A 20,093-nucleotide genomic window follows, 5' to 3' on the forward strand; every position below is an offset into this window, starting at 1 on the left:
CACAGAGATGCAAGACCTCTGTGTTTGAATTTTTTTTATATTGCTACATTTGAATTCTCTTTGGGTTTTTTTTGTCTGATTACTGCAGAACATGGAGGGTCGTTTGAAGAGTCTACTTTTCTTTGGTTTGTACTCCTCTTATCACCAACTTTGCAAAAATTAAGTAATCAGTTTTATCTATTTTTAAAGAATACAATCTTTTTTTATTTAAACGCATTTTTCTTGAAAATGGATTTGACATGTAATTTGCAGGGACCTTTTTAATTATTGTGGCAGTCATCCCCAAGACGGGTAAGAAAATACTTTTTCTGTCTAGTTTTCTGAATATTACCATAATGTTGATAATGATTTGAAATGAAGTCATATAACTCAAAAACCGTTGATGGGTTAAAGGTTAAGTAAATATGGTGACGTTAATTTTAAGGGCTTTACACCACAACAACAGCTATTTCGCTACCAATTCCAACACTACTGTTTATTATGTAAATACAAGAAAAAGTCAGATATTTTAGCCCAGTTTTAGTAGTGACTGGCATTCCACATTTTATATCAGTATCATTAATCTGAATGGATTCAAGAAATGAACACATTTACATACATGTGAGCCGCATTTTCATGTTGTCAAGATGCGAACACATTTTTATACTGTTGGGTAATGAAACCTCTAAACCAGTGGTGTCCAAACTTTATTTCTTGCGGGCCAAAATTGTCGTGTTAGAATCGCCACAGGTTTTGTTTTTTAAAATATAGTTGAAAAAATAGTAAGGCTTTGTAGATCAGAATCAAAAGGCTCGCTAAAGAAACCCTTCAATAAAAGGAAATCAAATATTTTGATTTCTTCATTTTACTTTATTTGTTTTTTTCTCAGAATCAAGGCTGTGACGAGGTTCATGTTTTTGGAAAAGCTTTCTGCATTAAGCTCAGGTCATTAAATGGTTAAACAACAGTCTGCTTGTTTGCAAAAACTTTGCATACATTTTTTTTTCATCGTTTACAAAATAAAACAACAACAACATACATGTTACTGAACATTTTCTATTTTAGGAATATTGTTCAGCCCTCGTTAACATGAAAAAGAAAAATAAGATAACGTGCCGATCTTAATCAAAATCTTCTGATTCTTCATTTGAAGTCACGGGCTGCAAAAAATCCCCTCAAGGACCGCAAATGGCCCTCGGGCCGCACTTTGGACACCCCTGCTCTAAACAATGATATCTGAAAAAAAAACCATACAGTTATATCGTTTTTTTATTATCCTTTTTTCTCTCTTAACTTTTCAAATCTTGCAAACTTTAATGACCTGAAAGAGGAAATACACGACCACATTTTCAACAGTGTTTCAAGGGCAGCAGAAAGAGTAACCTTTTTATTCCCAATTTAGACTCCAGAGTCTTACATCAGTACATTCTAATCACCAACTTAAAGCTGAACTGGACTGAGGCCCAGAGCTACTGCAGAGCCGAGTACGATGACCTGGCCACCATTTATAACGAGGAGGAAGTCGACGCAATTCACAACATGGCCGTTAACTGGACCACGTCCTTCTGGATCGGCCTGTATGGTGATGTGAACACCTGGAAATGGTCTCTGGTGGGCGAGCAGTTCTACGCAGGACTAGATCCGGATTACAGGCAACGGGAGGAGAACGGGCCAGACAACGCAGAGTCAGACGAGTACTGCGTCTCCATGACTGAAAAGGGCTTCTGGAAGGACAACAGCTGCACGATCGAAATGCCTCTCATTTGTTTCAACGGTGAGCTGTGCCTACAGGATGTGAATTGGAAGCTATCATCAATAATAGAAAGAGAGCACTCAACTGAATGATTAAAAATATTAATTATCTGTGTGCCATATTCACAATATTCACATGTTGGCCATTTTCCCTTTTGATGTTACGCTCAGGGTGGGAAGCATTGGGACTATTATATGTTGAGCTGCTGTGTTTATGGCTGTGTAGATGACTAATTGTTTTAATTGAACCTCTTTTGATTGAGACTGAAGACTTCATTGATAATAATAATTTGAAGGGATATTTGCTTTATTTAAAATTAAAAAAAAAAGATACCTGGGGCTGTCAAACTGATGTTTTAATTTTGATCACAGAAAAAAACACTTAAGCAGATAGATGGTACTCTGATGTCATCGGCAGTTATACAGCTACAATTCTACAATTCACTTAGCAGACGCTTTTCTCCAAAGCGACGTACATCAGAGAGTAAGAACAACACAAGCAAGGATCTAGAAAAAAGGGAACAATGTGAGTAAGAGCAAACGATCAGCTTTGAGTCTGATTGGACACACAGGTGCTGACAGGAAGTGACCAGAGGCAAAGCACAACATTGACAGCAGTTCTTGAGAGCTCTAATCAGTATAGAAACCATCTTATAAGTCGTCGTTATCAAACAAAAACCATCGTCAATACCATCATCATCATCAATAATATGGAGACCATCATCATTAAGTTAGTAGGTTAGTAGTACAGCTGTACACAGTGATTTTGTTAATATGATAAAAATCCACGATTGGTTAGAAAAACAGAAGCCGTTTAAAACAGCAGCCACTTTGCGTCCGGTTGTCGTCTCACCCTGTTGTGGTTCTATTTTGCAATAACAACCCCTTACATGGTTTCCTTTTCTTCTCCATATAGATGGTGGTGATGATCACTATGTGCTGGTGGTCGATGACAAGAGCTGGTTTGATGCTCAAAACTTCTGCAGGCAGCACCACACAGATCTGGTGAGCGTGAGGAGTCCGGCAGAGAACCTGGAGCTGAAGCGCAGGCTGCAGGAGGGCATAGGTGTGCAGGAGGCCTGGATCGGCCTGCACAGGGTCCCCTGGAAGTGGTCGGACGGCAGCAGCTCCTTTTTCAGAAAGTGGTTGGCATATGAGCCCAGTAACGATAACAACACTCAGGCGTGTGTTACTATGCAAGACGGGGGATGGGACGACTGGAATTGTAGCAGCAGATTCAACTTTCTGTGCCTAGGTAAGCCCAGACACAACAGACACTTTTGTACTGTTTCTTTCTATTCATCGCGCAAAGAACATGCAGCGTTTTGGAAACGTTTTTCACTCGCTTAAAAGTTACTGAAAAACTCTTTCAGCATGAGGTGAAAAGTCTTTAAAGTAAAAGCTTCAACTATCTCTAGTTGCCTTTTAGATGAAGCTTTGATTCACTATGACCTGGATGACTGAAAACCTTCACAGACAATCGATGGACCAACGCTGACTCTTTTTCTTTTGCACTCTTCATCTTTTCTCTTCTTCGCTCAGAAATGACTGAAGTCACTCCAGCTCCGATCCCTGAACCTGCCACCATCGGGACAGGTAAATATTCTTGATAATAAAAAGTTTAAACTCATGTTTGTAGTATGGTCTAGAGTAGACAGTTAAAAAGGTTTAAAAGCTGCACATCAACACTTTTTAAAGACATATTTTTGAGCTTTTTGCCTTTATTTGAAAATGGCCCAAAGAGAACTTTAATTAAAATAGTTTACTATTGGAGTTTATACAAGATGCTCTGTAGTTATTTTTAATGACTTATTGAAGATCTACTGAATCAGAATATACTTTATGAAGAAATTATTAGTTAATACAGTCTTTATAAATGGTGCCTTATATTGATATGGTGCCACTGTGTTTCCAGATGTTCAGAGAAGGATTGTGATAAAGATGAAGTTGCTGACTAACATAGACCTCACAGACCCAACCAACCAACTTAAACTCTTACAGCAGGTACAAGCAGTGTACATTTTTGGCTATCATTTGACCATTATATTCACGTGTCACCAAAGACTAACAGTTTATTTTGTTTTGGGTCTTAGTTTGAAGCATCTATTATTGACCGGCAGGTATTCACCGGCATCACTCTGCTCAGTTTGTCTGTGAGGGCAGAGACACAGCCAACAGAGCGAGGTAACCAGAGATTTTATTCTAATGTTCATATTATTTTACATCAAATTAACCTCAAGCATGACCATCAAAAGCTATTCTGTTATATAGCTGGCCAAATCAAACTAGTTTCATTGCTTTTGTCATTGTGCAGAGTGAATTGGACAGATATATTTAACATCCTTGCAGCATCCACTTTACACATTAAATATCCCATGTGGTGGGTCGCATAAGACTTTGAAGCAACTTGCTTAGGTTTAGGAAAAAGATAATGGTTTGAGTTTATTAAAGGTCATATGTAGTACCAAAAGTAACGCGAGTATGTCATGTTACTTAGGTTTATGTGTTATGTAACAAATGTACTCATATTACCTAAATAATGTAAGCTACATAACTTAGTCAACAGCAGGTCTATACCTAGCTCTTCATTAAACCAATTTATAAAGACCAGGGGTGGGGGAGGGGAGTCTAAAGCGTATGGCCATTCACACCAATAATACAGAGGAACCTACGAGACAAGGAAGCTCGGGAACTCCCAGAACGATGTACGGTTAGAAACGAAACATAATGAAACATTATGGAAAGTGACAGGCAGTAATATGATGTAAATGCACAGAGAGAGAGAGAGGGAGAGAGAGACAGGAGCTCAATGTGCCAGCTCCCCCGGCAGGCGGCAGTCTAGGCCTATAGCAGCATTACTTGCTGGGCCTTACCTGAGCCAGCCCTCAAACTATAAGCTTTATCAAAAAAGAAGCAGGTGTTTTAAATCTACTAGAGGGTGTAAGTGTACAGAGAGTGTCTGCCTCCTGGACCCTGACTGGTAGATGATTCCAAAAGAGAAGGGCCTGATAACTGAAGGATCTACCTTCCATACTACATTTAAGCCCCATTTCCACCAAGCTGTCCGGTCCAGTTTGATTCGGTAAGGTACCCATTTATTGACGTCTCCACAGTCAAAAGTAGGTAATGGTATCAAAATAAGGGATCTGTCCTACTTTTTTGGTACCCTTCTGTTGGTGTGCCAAGGGTACCAATCCAACCCTAAAGGTGTCCCTTGTTTACTCCGTCCTTGTTCTTCTTGAACGTTTAACTTAATTCATAACGGGCTACATTGTGTTGGGCTGCTATGATGTCACATTATTACATAGCTGACGCAGCTATCTCCATCTGGCTTACACTCCGCTTACTAAATAAAGGTACGGTTGGCTGTGGAAACGCAAGCAAGTTCAGGGTTTACCATACCGAACTGTATCAAAATGTACTGAACCAAACCGGACCGCTTCGTGGAAACAGGGCTTTAGAGACTGTAGGTACCACGAGCAGGCCTGTAATCTGGGAGGGTAATGTTTTAGAGGGGCAAGACGGCACCATTAGCTCTTTAAGATAAGATGGTGACCATTATGACCAAGAAATAATACCCATTTTGCCTTTGATTATAAATGTTTAAAAATGCAGAAAATTGCATATGAATTGCAAATTGCATTTTATTCCCATTTTTTCCAAGAAGGAACCCTTGACTCCACTATCTTAGCCCCCCACAGGACTTTTGGCTTGCATGACGCCCCTGTAATGTTTTGGCGGGGCAAGACGGCACCATTAGCTCTTTAAGATAAGATGGTGACCATTATGACCAAGAAATAATACACAATTATATTTGTTGAATTTTTGGCTTACAAACCGGATACAATTCCTTGGAATTGGCAGAATTTGTTGAAGTAATTATGTATTTATCTTTTTGCAATTCATATGCAATTTTCTGCATTTTTAAACATTTATAATCAAAGGCAAAATGGGTATTATTTCTTGGTCATAATGGTCACCATCTTATCTTAAAGAGCTAATGGTGCCGTCTTCCTCGTGATAAAAACCTGCTGTGTTTGTTTTGCCAACAGATGAAGGTGGAGAAGAAATGAAGAAGAAACTCAACTGAGACGTCTTTAAAAACAAATTGAACTACAGGGAAGAGTTGGGAATATATTAATCAAAATAAAACAACGTATATTTCCCCTGTTAGCAAACAATTGATGGTTTTAATTTCTAAAATACTTGAAGTAGTTATTATATTTGTTGAATTTTTGGCTTACAAACCGGATACAATTCCTTGGAATTGGCAGAATTTGTTGAAGTAATTATGTATTTATCTTTTTCATTATAAGTACCTCTTGATTAATAAAGACATAATAATAATCTTTAATCACTGGTATTTTTTGGCTTCTTTTATATGATTGTTCTATGCAGATAATTCAATAATATGTGTGCTCATTGTACACTTTCCTGCTTTCTTGTATATTGTATACGTAATTGTAAGGGGGCGGGGGGCATTGTTATCCCCCCAAAACGTAACTCAAACACACTTAGCAAAGGACTTTGTGAGTGTTTGTTTAATCAAATAGATTATTAGCAGAGAAGACAACAAGTCAAGGACATTCAGCGGAGATTGAAGGATCATGAAGGCACTTTGATTTTATTGTAAAATGGCTTTTTAAATTAATTTAGCTTTTAAACTAAGAACTGTTTTATTTAATTTTGGGTTTCCCTTTCATAACACTGATCATGCCTCTCCGCACAAATTATTGGAAATGTTTTTTATTTGCATTTTGTTTGTCTGAATACATAGAAAGTTTGACCGGATTTTAAATCACACTGCATTGGATTATTTTCATTTAACTTTAGGAGTGCGCGTGAAGTTGAAAATGCGAAAAAGTTTTTTTTTTCTCAGGTAGGAGAGAACATTAATGTGACTATTTAGACCACAAAATGAGTTTTTGAAGATTGATTTGGTTTTTTTGTGTGTGTGAAAAATTCATTTTCTCAATAATTCTGAAAAAAAGAAAAGGGGTATAGTTAAGTTCAAAGAAAATAAAAGAAAGAAGCATATTTTTATTTATTTTTATTTTTTAAACAATTAGATTTGGGGTAATTCAAAGTTTTCTGACTTTAAAGAAATGTTTTCCCGGTTTGGGCCAAAACATGGAAGGTGGTCTGGTAGCTGGAGAGGGGCCAGGACACTTCCTGAGTACTGCCGAGGCGCCTTTGAGCTCTCCGAGTGGATATGCATTTAGATCCACTCGCATCGGTTACTATAATTCACTTTAAGTTGGTAGCACTCAGTCATGGCTATCCCATCTTCAGCTCATACTAAATTCAGCAGCCAGAGTCCTAACACGGTCAAAAAGGAGGGATCAAATCACTCCAATTCTTGCCCCTTACACTGAGGATTGATTTTAAAATACTGTTGGCTGTGTTCACCGCATTAAATGGATTTGCCCCAGCTTACCTCTCAGATCTCCTGTCCCCATATCAGCCTGTAAGAGATCTAAGTTCATCTGACCAAAACCTTCTGTCAATACCTAGATCAGGACAAAGTGCAACAGGGATGGCGCTTTTTACATTGCAGGACCAAAGTTGTGGAACTCTTTACCTACAAACATCCATTTCCTCATGAATAAATAAAGTATATGTAAAAATAAATAAATAAAATAACACTAGCAAAGTAATGCCGACACAAAACAACACAAAGGTGAGGAACCAAAGAAGCTTGTTTGACCAGCTGCTGCTGAAGGACCATTGGTAACCAAATCCGCTCGTGTCTTCCTCACTGCTGGCCGAGGTTTTTGCATAAAACATGAAAAGTAACACAAATTTCCACAAATTTCCCCCCCATCGTACTTCGTGGACTTCTTGGTGTGGTTAGTCCTTAGAGGTCTCAACAACAAGACAGGTAGGTTCATGTTAACAATTTTGTTTTTTACTTTTTGTAAAAATCCTCCATGCTGTATATCGTATACAACCACGCAAATCATGCAGTCTGATGTTATGTGATAACTGGATGTTGATTATTCTTTTCTTAAAGTTAAGTGCTCAGTGTGTGAAGTCTAAAACAACACTAAAATAAAAAGATGTGTAACTTCATTTGTATTCTTCTGACTCAGAGAAATGGCGTGGTTACATTGGACTATACCCTTAATTGGTAAGCTCAGTAAATGATTTACTGCAGCTGATTGGTTTTAAATTCTATTGACACTAATGTACGATAAAAGATGAAACTACCACAGTTTGCTTTTGTCCACAGGTCTTCTCTTCTTGTTTCAGAGGACCACTCAGCTAAGTACGTATCTGTTCATGAGAAACATGTCCTAATTATTATTTTTTTTAAGTCGTAGGTAAATACTTGTGACATTGGTCTTAGAAGCTTTCCAATGAACATTAATGTGGACAAATTGTGAATATGCAAGATATTTGGAAGATGCTGTTGCGTTAAAAGAGTCACATTTTGAATTTGGCACCTTTTGCATGTAACCATCCATTGACACAGATTTCATTCACATCATTGATGAGATCAGAACCTTTCAGATTCGAGCGATAAAAAGACAAACTGAAGTATTTTAAAATCACAGCATGGCATGAGTAAAGTCAATGGGAGTAGATGAGGTTTTACATTATAAAACAACTTTTGTTTGAACATTTCTTGGTGTTGTTCATTTTGATTTCAATCAGACAACCTAAAACGTTTGTATCGTTTAAAACAGTGGTTTCTCAACTGGTGGGTCGGGACCTAAAAGTGGGTCGCAGAGGCGGTTTTAGTGGGTCGTCAACATGTGACTGGAAATTGTTTTTGTTCTTTCTCTTTGTTCTGTCCAAACTGCACTGGTTTTCATTCAATAAATCTGACTGTTTGAAAATTTGAAATTTTGGTTGTTGGTGGTGGCTCCTTAGGCTAGACCAGTTGAGAAACCACAAAAGTTTGTGTTTGCCGTTTAGGCTTCGACCTCATCACTCCTCACAGTTTAAATTTACATGCTGAAATTTGAGGAGTTATGGGATGATATCTTAAACCCCCGCAGTCGGAGCCTACAGGTGGATGCTGGGGTGGGGGGTGAGGCTGAGCGAGAGTTCAGTACTGGTTCAGGTCAGAGCTGAAAACGACAGACCAGAAGGGAGAGACAGGAAATCTTGCAGCTTAAAAGGCTTTATATGCGATTTTTTGATCCAGCAGATGTCGCCCTTGAGCACCAGCATGAAACCAAAACAACTCGCGGTGCATTGTTGTGTTAGCATGCTAATGCTAGCGATCTTTATTATGCTCGTCTCTTCACACTGTATGTAAATTTACCTGAAATGAGCGTGATCTAGAAACACAGTTAAGCAGTGAGTACAGTATGTTATTCTTCTTTTCTCTAGTCCCTCAATTAAACAACTTTTATTCACGAGTGGAGGAGTTGGCCGGCCGTCTCGGCGATGTAAACAAACAGAAGATAGGACTTGAAAAACTCTGAAAACATCACAGACAGTGGGACTCTGGTGTTACACCCATTGTAGACAGTTATGACTCACAGAGTTATTTTCAGAGGATATACTTGATTTCTATTACATTGAATATTGAAAAATCGCATATAAAGGCTTTAAATAGGTCGCTAATTGGAAGGAGGTGTTGTCAGGTGATTGTTGAGAATGAGGCATGTCAGGTGTGAAATCAGAGCAGCTCGAGGCGACTGCCTGAACTAGCTTGCGGGCGGCGCCTCATTGTTGGCAACACAATGTGATGAAAATGTTCCAACTTTTTTTTGCCCAAAAGCATCTCAGCAATACCACCTCATCAACAGCCACCGGAGCTGGTATGACGCTCAGAAGTTCTGCAGGGTGAAGTACACCGACCTCGCCACCGTCGGCAACATGGACGACAACGACGAGCTGCTGACGGTGCTGGGCCATGACTGGACCTACAGCTGGATCGGGCTTCAGAAAGGAGGTGCTCGCAGGTGGATGTGGTCGGATGGCAGCGGCCCAGCGTCGTTTTACAAGTGGAATGGCGGTGAACCTTCGGGTGATGAATGGTGCGTGGAGCTATCTGAGAAAGGCGGCTGGAACGATCTATCCTGCGAAGACACAAAAGGTTGCGTGTGCTATGAACGTGAGTCGAAGACTCGTGTTACTATTACGAAAAAAAACCTATACAGTAGGCGCAGTCTTTTTAAGTTTTTTAACTGTTGCTGTAACCATGACAACCACGTACGAATTTAACCCCCGGAAGTCCCTGGCATTCTATGGGATCGTGCTACCCATCGAGACGTGCGTGCTAAGCTGCAACTCTGTGCAGTACAGGGCGCATTATTTGACGGGGGCTTTTTGTCTATCGAGAAATGTCTCTTTTAAAATCTTAAAAATAAAGAATTTATTACAGAGTATAAAAACAAGCCTCCCGTTTCCTTACATTGTAAATGTTGTGAATAGTGGTGGTAAAGTAGGAAAAACAAAAATGTGCTGTTTGTGCTGGAAATATCAGGAGTTTTTCTGAAGTTTTGTGCATGTGTGAAAGCTCTTTATCTCATCCATCCAAAGCAATTTATTTGTAGATTTTTTTGTTCTTCTTCCTTACCCTGTATCTCCCGTTGACTTTCTTCAATTTTTGCTGCTGTCTCTTTTTCCGTTTGTCTCTTTAGGTCAAATCAATGGTGACAAAAGGTATGTTTATTATTCTGATGCACGAAGCTGGGCTTACAGTCTGGAGCTGTGCCGAAGTGAGCACACTGACATGGCCTACATCAAGAGCGAGCAGGATATGGCTGATGTCATCCAGATAATCAAAACATGGTATGGAAGCATCATTCTGGAAAAAAAAGTGTGGATCGGTCTGTTCAGTGATACCTGGATGTGGGCCGACGGAAGTCAAAACTCCTTCAGGAACTGGCTGGTTTACAAGCCGGATCGGGAAAACTGCGCTGCATTTTCAGTTCCTTACAAGGGGCGCTGGGTCGACGCTCAGTGTAACCAGGAGAACACATTCATCTGTCAGGGTGGTGAGTATCTGATTAGAAAGTTGAATAACTTTAGTGACTTGTTAGCAAACCTTTCATTCCATTTCAATCGCAATTTGATCGTTGGTTAAAACTTTAACATCTAGAATAGAAGAGTTTAGTAACAGAAATAAAGCATTAAGCCATAGGTATTGCCTTTTTTATAGAACATACTAGGGCTGGACAATATATCAAGTTTTTAAGATATATCGATACATTTTCAAACAAGATATAGGGTAAGACAATATTGTTCATATCGATATAGTTTATGTTGCATTAAAATAACGTTACAGAGGTGCCAGGTCACCTTTTTCTCATCTCACTGATGATGACTGACTGTCTCTCCCTCTGCTCCTCCTCTCTCTCTCTTTTATTGTATTTAAGGAACATTTTTATTTTATAATATTACTTTTTAAATTCCCAAACAGGTAGTTTATTTTCCATGTGTTTTCACTGTTAATAAAATACATATCCATATATATCGAGTATCGCCATTCAGCTAATCAATATCAAGATATGAGTTTTGGTCCATATCACCCAGCCCTAGAACATACCATACCTTATGTGTTCATATTCAACATTTATTTATTATGAAAGAGTTGTGCCATGTAGACATTTATAACCCAAAAGATTAGCACTCATGAGTTTCATGCACCTTTTATTTGCTATCACGTATTTGGTTTACTTGTCCTTCAAATCAGCTCCTACATAGCAGGCAGCAGTTTTTAGGAAAACCACTAAAAATCCACTGTACTTGGAAAATACCAAGGGGTGAACAGCAGATGTTTGTAGAAAGCTGTTGGGGAGGGAAGTGGCAAATTGCTAAATCAAAACTGAATCAAGTGTAAATATTAACCGATCACTGACTTTGCCTGGATTCTGCAGGTCTCAAAGTAAAGAAGATGGTGATGAGGATGATGGTGCGCTCAGATTTGAACCTGACAGACTCAAAAATACGGGACGCTCTCCTGAAAGAGGTACTAAAGAATGCAGATCACTCTGTATATTTCAAATGCATCTGAATTTAAGGGGGAATGGGACTTCAGTCGCTGCTTTGACCTGTAGCCACAATCATGGTAAAAGTATACTACCTGCCTCCTTTATCAAAAAACAAGAAGAAGAATCAATACAGATTTTTAAAAACTTTATTGAAATGTATCAAAAATCAAAGATTACTTCCTGAGTGCTGTCAGACGGGGCCCCCTTAGGGAGGTTTCCTACCGACATTGCAAAAAGTGCAAATTTTAATAGGGCCCCCTACTGGTCCGGGGGCCCATAAGCAGTTGCCCCGCTTTGCCTGTTGACAAGCAGCGCCTCTGGGTTTAGCTTGTCAGCATGAACGTAGAAAATGAAGCTGTGTGTTTTGTAACGCTGGTTTCTTCTCTAAGTTGGAGGCGCGCCTAAGACTCCGGTCGGTGGACGACTTCACTTTAAGTTGGAGAAGTGACCGACATGGACAAGTCTTCCAATACTATGAGGAGTTGAAGGAGGAGGTCGCAGAGACGGGTGAGACTCGCTTCCTAATCCTCAATGTCATGCAAAACCTTCGACTTTTAACACACATGAAGAACATGTTGGTGAATCGGTCGAAATAGATTAGGAAGGTTTTGAAGGGTGTCAACACTCTTACTTCAAATAAAAAAAAGATGATTTTTTTCTGCATTAAAACAAGTCATTTAATTATGATATTTTCTCATTAGAGGATGCTGACTGTTGAGCAGAGGAACACCTTTTTGATTCAAATCAACTGGCAGGAGGAATTCTTATGTTAGACCATTGTAACACTGTATTTAACTTCATTTGATAAATGTTTGAATCTGCATCATAAGAAGTCGTAAACGTATCATCTTATAAAATATGTTGTGTTGACGTATAAAACTGTCTCATGAAGGTCAGTGAATAAAGAATAAAGAAGTGGTTTAAGGTGTCAGCTTTTCATTTGGTTAAACTTCCCATACACATGATTTACATTTACATGTACTCACTCCTGTTGATAAGAAATGTAAACTGATTGAAAGACTAAAAACAAAAGAAATGCAGGTTGATATTGTAAGCGCGTGATACACATTCAGGTATAAGGAGAATATTTATATTCCCACCTGTGCAGTGATGAAGCAGAGAGACTTTACTTTCATTTCTTCGTTAATCTAACTCGAATGTTAAGTTGTGTTTTGTGTTTCAAGGTGTGACTAAAAATTAAGTATAAGGAAGTTAGTATTATGGGAAACCAGAAGATTCCAGTGAAGTGACTGCTGTCTTCATCTCTGTGTAAACTTGTATTAACAATGGAATGGCATCTTGTCCTTCCAGCACGTGGCATTAAAGTTATTACTAATGACGCACTCAATAGAGCCTATGTTGTAATTATATGCTGTATCACCACAGAAACTCAGCACAATGAGATAAGCACAATAGATACAGATTTACATAATGCAAAGGGCGTGCCTAAAATCTGCTAATAAATAAACTGCCTCGGACTCATAGGTCACCCACACACCGGCTGGAACTCAAACAGGTAAGAAGATTTGCATGTACAGTTTTTATTTGTGTTTGATGGATTTTAACCTGCAGTGTAGATAACGGTGTTTTACTGTTTTTTACCTATAACGTTACCTTCATGCTGGTTTGTGGCTGCTGATATGATTTTATGTAAGCTTCATTAGGAATTTTAGATAATCATTTAAAAAAAAAAAAAAAAAAAAAAAAAAAAACATTTCAGTAATCTTGATCTAAAAACTACATAAAGAGAAGTAGAAATTTAAGAAAATGATAATCATAACCACATAATGAAAATGACAAAATAATGCAAAGAGAGAAAACATGAACAATACTTTATTTATGAGGATTTTTTGAAGTAGCATCGAGATTACAGGGAACAAAGGAAACACACACACACACACACACACACACACACACACAATGTAATGCTGATAAATCCACAAGTCATCACTTTATTGTTCAATTTTGTTGCTTTCATTATGAGATAATCATAAATCCCACACTGTAAAAAAAAAAAACCTGTAATATTTTGCTAGCTGGGGATCCAATAAATTACTGAAAAAATATCTAGGACAAAACAAAGTTATATTTTAGAAAACAAGTTTACAAGATGTGAAACATTTTTAAAAGCGCTGCGAAAAATGTACAAAGTAAAGAATCTTTCTGGAAAGGGAATGTGCTGGAAGTGATTTAGTGAGCGGTCAATTTGTTTGTTTGGACTGAAGACTGCATTAACTGTCTCAGGTGGGTTCAACAAAACAGACAAAACCTCATTTAGTCACCATAAACTCAGTTTGACACATTTCGCAGAGTCTTTCTGCCAAAACTAACTCACCCATTGAATCACTTCAGACATTTGGTACTTTTCCTCCTCTATGAAATTCTGTTGTTTTTAAATTAGTTTAAGCGCTCGTAAAAATGTTTTGCATCTTGTACATTTGTTTTCTAAAAGGTATCTAATAAAAAATACAGCAATTTTCTGTAATTAAAATACACTTTGCAACTTTAATTTTAATTGGGATTTTGTGTATTTTAAGGTTTAATAAAAAAATGTTTCAGGAAAGAAATGCACATGACGTAAAAAATAAAATCTAAAATTATGTTTACATAAGTCACAATTTACTTTTGTAATTTTATCATTATTTTCCCATCATTCAAAAGTAAAAATCTGTAAAATAAACAGGATTTTTTATTTTTTACAGTGCACCTTTAAATTATAATGCTGAGTTCAGATAACTTCTAATTTTATAGGTTAGACAAAAGAGGAAGGAATGAGGAAGAGGAAACTCTTCTTGTGGCTTCATCATGCAGATAAATATCATGAATTTCAAGATTTCCAGCATTCCACTCTCTGAACCCACATCAGAGCACATTCAAAATCTCATTCAGAATGAATGACTTATTAACGTACTGTAATCTTTAACATGGTTATCCAGAAAGTTAAGCATTGCTACATGTTCAAATCAGTTTTTAACCATGAATAAAATAAACATTTAGGCATTCAGGGAATCAAAGAAACTCTTTCATAAGTCACCATGAGTCAAATCAGTGAAACACTTTTTGTTTCTTCACTTTCTGTTTAACCAAAAAGGCCTTCAGCAAAATGATTCACGAAATCATCTGTTACAAATAATAATGAAACAAGTTTACACACGTCATATATGCAGCTACAAGGTTGTTTTTTTATGACTTAAAACTTGATTTAAATGCAGACAAAACCAAATCATGACGTTGTCTAATCCAAAATCTAAACCATTTTACCTCCTTTCAATCTCCCCTCTCATGGTACACACATTAAGTGTGTTTCCAGATACAGATATCTTGGTATTTTAATTGACGAGTCCCTCTCTTTTACACCTCACATTCAGCAGCTGGTAAAAAGGTTAAAAATGAAAACTGAGGTTGTAGAATCAAATCCCGCCTCTCTTTTGAATCTAAAACCCTTTTCACACGTACGGAAATCTCCTGAAGAACTCCGGAGATTTGGCTACCCAGAGGTACTTTAGGCTATGTGTGAACACAAACAGCCGTATTTTTCGCGCCGACTTTACCCGGAGTTTCTCCGGCCAGACCCCTAGTATTTTGTAACTTGACGTTTATATACAGTGACTGCCTAAAGTGTCTGCACGCGACCTCTACGATCTCCGTGCATGTAATTAAACGTCTGCATTCTGTTTTCTGTTGGTCAGTATGTTGTTCTCCTCTCTTTTGTGGATGTTGTCATTCCATTGGATTACACATAGCATTGATATAAAGGCAAATATTCTCATTATAACGTCGTGTAGTGGACTCTGTTGCTTCGGCCGCTACTTCCGCGTTGTTTATGTACTTGTTTATGTTTATGTCTTACCTCGGGAAGTCCCCCGCGGCCCCCCTCCCCTCTGACAGGGAAAGTCCCCCGCTGTGAGGAGCATATGTGAACGGCTAGGTCGGGAGAATCTCCGGAGAAGTCCTCCTGTAAATATCTAGATATTATCCAGAGTGCATATGTGAAAACGGCTTAAGAAAAGGTTTCTGCCACTTTTATGTCTGTGCTGGACTATGGGGATGTTTTTTTTTTTTTACATGTTTTATTATCGTATTATTAAAAATCTACTTCTAAAATGTTTTTGAACATATATTTGGGTAACCTGAGTGTCTACTGACCCACAAAATGTGAAATAAATCCATCCAGTATTTTATTTGGGGTCTGCATAAGTCTTACAACACAGAGAAAAATGCTCCGTTTCAAATTTGCTCTCCTTGTGACATCACAGTGGGATTCTGGTAAAAAAAAAAAAAAAAATCCCCTCCCCTCCTGTGTTGTCTCCAGGAGCCATGTTTTTCCAAGCTGAACTCGTAGGCACCGGTCGCCAGCAGGGGGGTTGAGGGGGAAGCTCATTGCATTTAAAGAGACACACACACCAAAACGGAGCGTTCTGAGAGAGCTGGTTTATACAGGGTCACAAACCTCCTCTGGTGCTTGATTCATGTTATATTTTGACCACAGCACAGATGTTTCATTTAGACCACAGGGGGACTGTTTGAAAAGGTAGAGAAGGGGGATTATATGTCCTCTTTAAAAGATGTCATGTATACCTTTGAAAATTGTGATCTACTGAAAAAGAGCCAGTGCAGCATTCAGTCATTTACCTTTATATTAAAATGTTACTATCAGCTCCACTTATCACTATCTTGCTCTCTTTTTCCTCCTTTGACATGGCTCTGTTTTTTATCATCTCTTTAGGGTTGTTTGCCTTTTTAAAGAAGTGAAGACAAAAAATGGATCACAACTCAACAGAAACTTTGTCATCTGACAGCGGAGATGGAACCTCTTCAGATGGTGAACAGATGACATTGGAGGAATGTATTGCTTCGCTTGTGCACCTTCTTGGTGATTTCAGACCTTATGTGAGTCAAAACCTAAACTCCACCAACACGAAACTGTTCTCTTTTCTGGTGCTGCTGAACACCTACATTCCTGGGTCCTTTCTTCTGATGTCTGAGTGTCAAAAGATCCTTGGACCTCCTGATCCCATCCATGGAAGTCCCCCCTTTGAAGAAAGAATGGTGCCTTTTATCAACTTCATAAACACATCCAGTCCAAACCCTGACCACATTTGCATTGAACCACTGTTTACAAATATAGTATTGAAGCTACTCACTGACTTAGGAATTTCAAGGAGTAATATTGTGAAGACATTCATGGATTTACTCTGCAGAGATGAGGCCCAACCAACAACAGTACAGTTCATCAAAGATTTACTGACCAAGAGAGAAATGGGAAAAAATGGCCAAGAGAAGTTCTCACGGTTTGTTGAAGATATATGTGAGCAGGAGAATTTTCACAACGCTATCTCTGTCTTGAAAACCGCATCAGATATAATGAGACAGAACCACGTCTATCCCCAAACTCTTTCCCGTTTCTATTACATAAAGATTGAGGACTATACCAGAGCTGAAACTTGGGCAAAGACAGCCATTAGCAGAGCTCCAAACAACTCTTATGTGGCTGACACTCTTGGCCAGGTTTACAAGAACCGTTTACTGAGGACAGCCAATCAACAGAAGAAAATCTTAGACATGGCTCGAGAGGCCTTGACGGTGTTTAAAGATGTGGGAACAAAAGCTGACAAAGAAGTAGGGCAGATAGATTCAGCGGACATCGTAAACATTTCAAAAACATTTAATAACAGAGGACGTTTTGGCTTCCTCCAAGTGGCAAAGATAGCCTTTGAGAAACTCCAAAGGATAGACCCTCGACAGACAAATCTCCGCAAGTGGAGAATTGAAGTTGAAGCCAAATTTGGCTTTTTTGAATGGTACCTTGGCTACTCCAAGCCCGACGAGACAACCTTAGAGCCGCACTACTTCTGGGAAGACGTTGCTCTCTGCTACAAACACTATACCAGAAAAGATGCAGCGGATTCCACCAGCTTTCCAGGCCTCCTGGAGCGTTTGAATCACGGCCTGTTCACGTCAATGGGAAGACGCGCCGGGTTCACCGAGGCGCAGGAAACCACTGCTGATTTAGAAGCAATCTGCGACGATTTGAGAACCACCTATGAGGCAGATGTTGGAGATGTCGAAGCAGCTGGGAGGTACATTCTCTCAAATATCATCTTGAGCAACAAGATGCATAACTCCCCGAGACTCACTCCTGTGAATGAACTCCAGACCGTTCTGTTCAGATTCTTGGGCACTGAAGTGGGGCGTAGAAGACCTGAGTTTTACCTTTTGGTGCTGCTGTTGTTTTGGCCTGAGGAACATCCTCAGTTGGTTGAAGAAGAGGATGAGGAAGTGGAACAACCGGCAACAGAGGACAACGGGTCAGACAACGAGACCTGGGAGGATGAGGACAGAAATGAGGAACAGGAATCAGAAGGAGAGCCTGCACAACTGTCGCTTGACGTGATGATTGGACCTGATCTGCAACAACACATCACATTCATGGAGAAAGCATTTGAGAGAGTTGGGTATGCCAAGTACCTCCGAGGTCGATACCTTGTGCCTCTCTTTTTTCTGGGAAAGGGCTCTGGACTGAGCAAGTGGATTCACAAATCAAGGTTGGACGCTATTGTGGAGAGAAAGGTCGATGCTGAGCTAGCTGATAGACAACACAACAGAAAAAAGAAGAAATGGAACCGGATCAATGACTTGTGGAGCAAAGGGACAGTGTGGCAAGTCTCAGAGATACAAGACATCCTTCTTCCAGTTAGGACTGAGCTCACACCTCCACAGGAAACAGGCCAGCAAATGTCTGTTTTTCTTGGAGGGATTTGGGTTCCAACTAAGGTTGAATCATATGGTTCAGCGCAGAGCCGTTTCTATCTTGGCTTAACCATTAAGGGTCCAGTTGTCTTCGGGGGGGGGTGGAAATGTCCAGATGTGATGGGGCAGGGATACTTCAGATGTTGAACACTTTGGCACTTTAATAGAGATGTAACTTTTTATCGATGTAAGTGCATTTCTTATTTAAACTTGATTTTAGTTGGTTCGGCTTAACCCTATTATTCTGTTAATAATTACATGGGAACCCATTCAGTAGTTGCTGTAATATATTTACTTGGGCCAAAGAGGTGGAGTTAAATCGTCTTAGGTACAGCATGCTGCTGGGAGAAAAGAGTAGTGAAACTTTGTTCAGTTCAAATATTTAGTCAAGTTTTTTTCTCCTTAGATAAACTTACTTTTTCACAGAGGTAACTTTCCTTTATAGAGTCTATTCGACTTATTCGTATTTATACATCTTTGTTCTTGGTTTTATTGGTTGTTCTAATCTGTTCTGTGTATTGTGACATAGATCAATGTTATCCTTTGAAGAATCATATTGTGAAAATGAATGAAATGCATGTAATTGGAAATCATTTATAGCTTTTTTTAATCAAATAACAATGATTTTGAGATTTTTTTGTGAATTAAACTAAATTGATGCCGAAAGGTGCCTTGGTGTTTTGCATTATTTTCTACATTTCAGCATCTATACTACTTGACGTATGATCAGCTGGAGTCGGATGTTGATGTTCAAGCCATCTTTTTTTAACAGAATAATATGAATATAAATAAGATATTCACATCTGATTGGTAGTTATCGTAATGCTAACAACTTCCATTTCATCATATCTTAGCCACACATTAAGTCAGGAAAAGAAAACATTATAAAGTCATTTCGTAGACCATAATGATGCAGTGATTTGACATCATGCGGAAGATGTATCGAGACAAGGTTAAATAGGCAACATAAAATCTATTAATGTTTTTTTAACCTGTAATATTTATCTGATATGAGAGGATGCTTAAATAAATCTTGTGCCAAGATGAAAAAGTAAGCAAAAAGAGAAATCCTAACACGCTTGTATTTTTCTGAGATTTGTTAATCACATCAACATTTTGACTCCTGTCATGTCTTTTTGAAAGTGTTATTTTGATGTTGATGCGGGAACTACATGGTCTTACAAAGATATGACACTGATAACTTATGTCGGCCACTCTTGCACATAATGGTTACAACGTAAAATAAAATAAAATACTAAACTTCTGATGTGATAAAAAAAGTGTATTGTTCGTGGTGCGTTTACTTGAACTTTTCAAGCTTGGAACTTTTTTCCCCCTCTGAAAATACCAACGCTTTATTAAAGACTGTAAGATACCACAATTTTATTTTTTTGTTCTGTTTTTTACCCTCATAATTCTGACTTCAAACTCAGAATTCAGAGAAAACAAGTCACAACCATGTGAGGCAACAAGACAGGAATTCACCCGGAAAATAAGGTCTGCTGCTGGCTTAGTTATACACAACTAAACAGTTCATAAATGCTTTTTTTATCCATTTCTACTTAGTGTTACGACTGTATGTTTTTATCTTTGCTGTTTGTCCCTTCTCTCTTTCCGTTGTCTCCAGCTCTGCCCTGGTGAAGCTTCTTATTACCTCAG

General features: G+C 38.6%; 2 protein-coding genes across 2 annotated transcripts; both read left to right on the forward strand.

The window, feature by feature from the left end:
* LOC136177391 (secretory phospholipase A2 receptor-like) lies at window positions 1-6,060 on the forward strand. Its single transcript, XM_065950527.1, has 8 exons — window positions 1-125; window positions 253-291; window positions 1,382-1,753; window positions 2,648-2,986; window positions 3,274-3,327; window positions 3,647-3,735; window positions 3,825-3,915; window positions 5,784-6,060. Exons 1-8 carry the CDS (start codon window positions 92-94, stop codon window positions 5,819-5,821), a joined length of 1,056 nt encoding a protein of 351 aa, XP_065806599.1. The 5' UTR covers window positions 1-91; the 3' UTR covers window positions 5,822-6,060.
* A 1,908-nt stretch (window positions 6,061-7,968) lies between these two features.
* LOC136177392 (macrophage mannose receptor 1) lies at window positions 7,969-12,613 on the forward strand. The gene is made up of 6 exons (XM_065950530.1): window positions 7,969-7,999; window positions 9,467-9,802; window positions 10,332-10,688; window positions 11,571-11,662; window positions 12,074-12,191; window positions 12,388-12,613. The coding sequence occupies exons 2-6, from the start codon at window positions 9,565-9,567 to the stop codon at window positions 12,393-12,395; spliced, it is 813 nt and encodes a 270-aa protein (XP_065806602.1). The 5' UTR covers window positions 7,969-7,999; window positions 9,467-9,564; the 3' UTR covers window positions 12,396-12,613.
* The last annotated feature ends 7,480 nt before the right edge of the window (window positions 12,614-20,093 follow it).

The sequence above is a fragment of the Labrus bergylta genome, chromosome 22 (assembly GCF_963930695.1).
Source record: "Labrus bergylta chromosome 22, fLabBer1.1, whole genome shotgun sequence".
Lineage (NCBI taxonomy): Eukaryota > Metazoa > Chordata > Actinopteri > Labriformes > Labridae > Labrus > Labrus bergylta.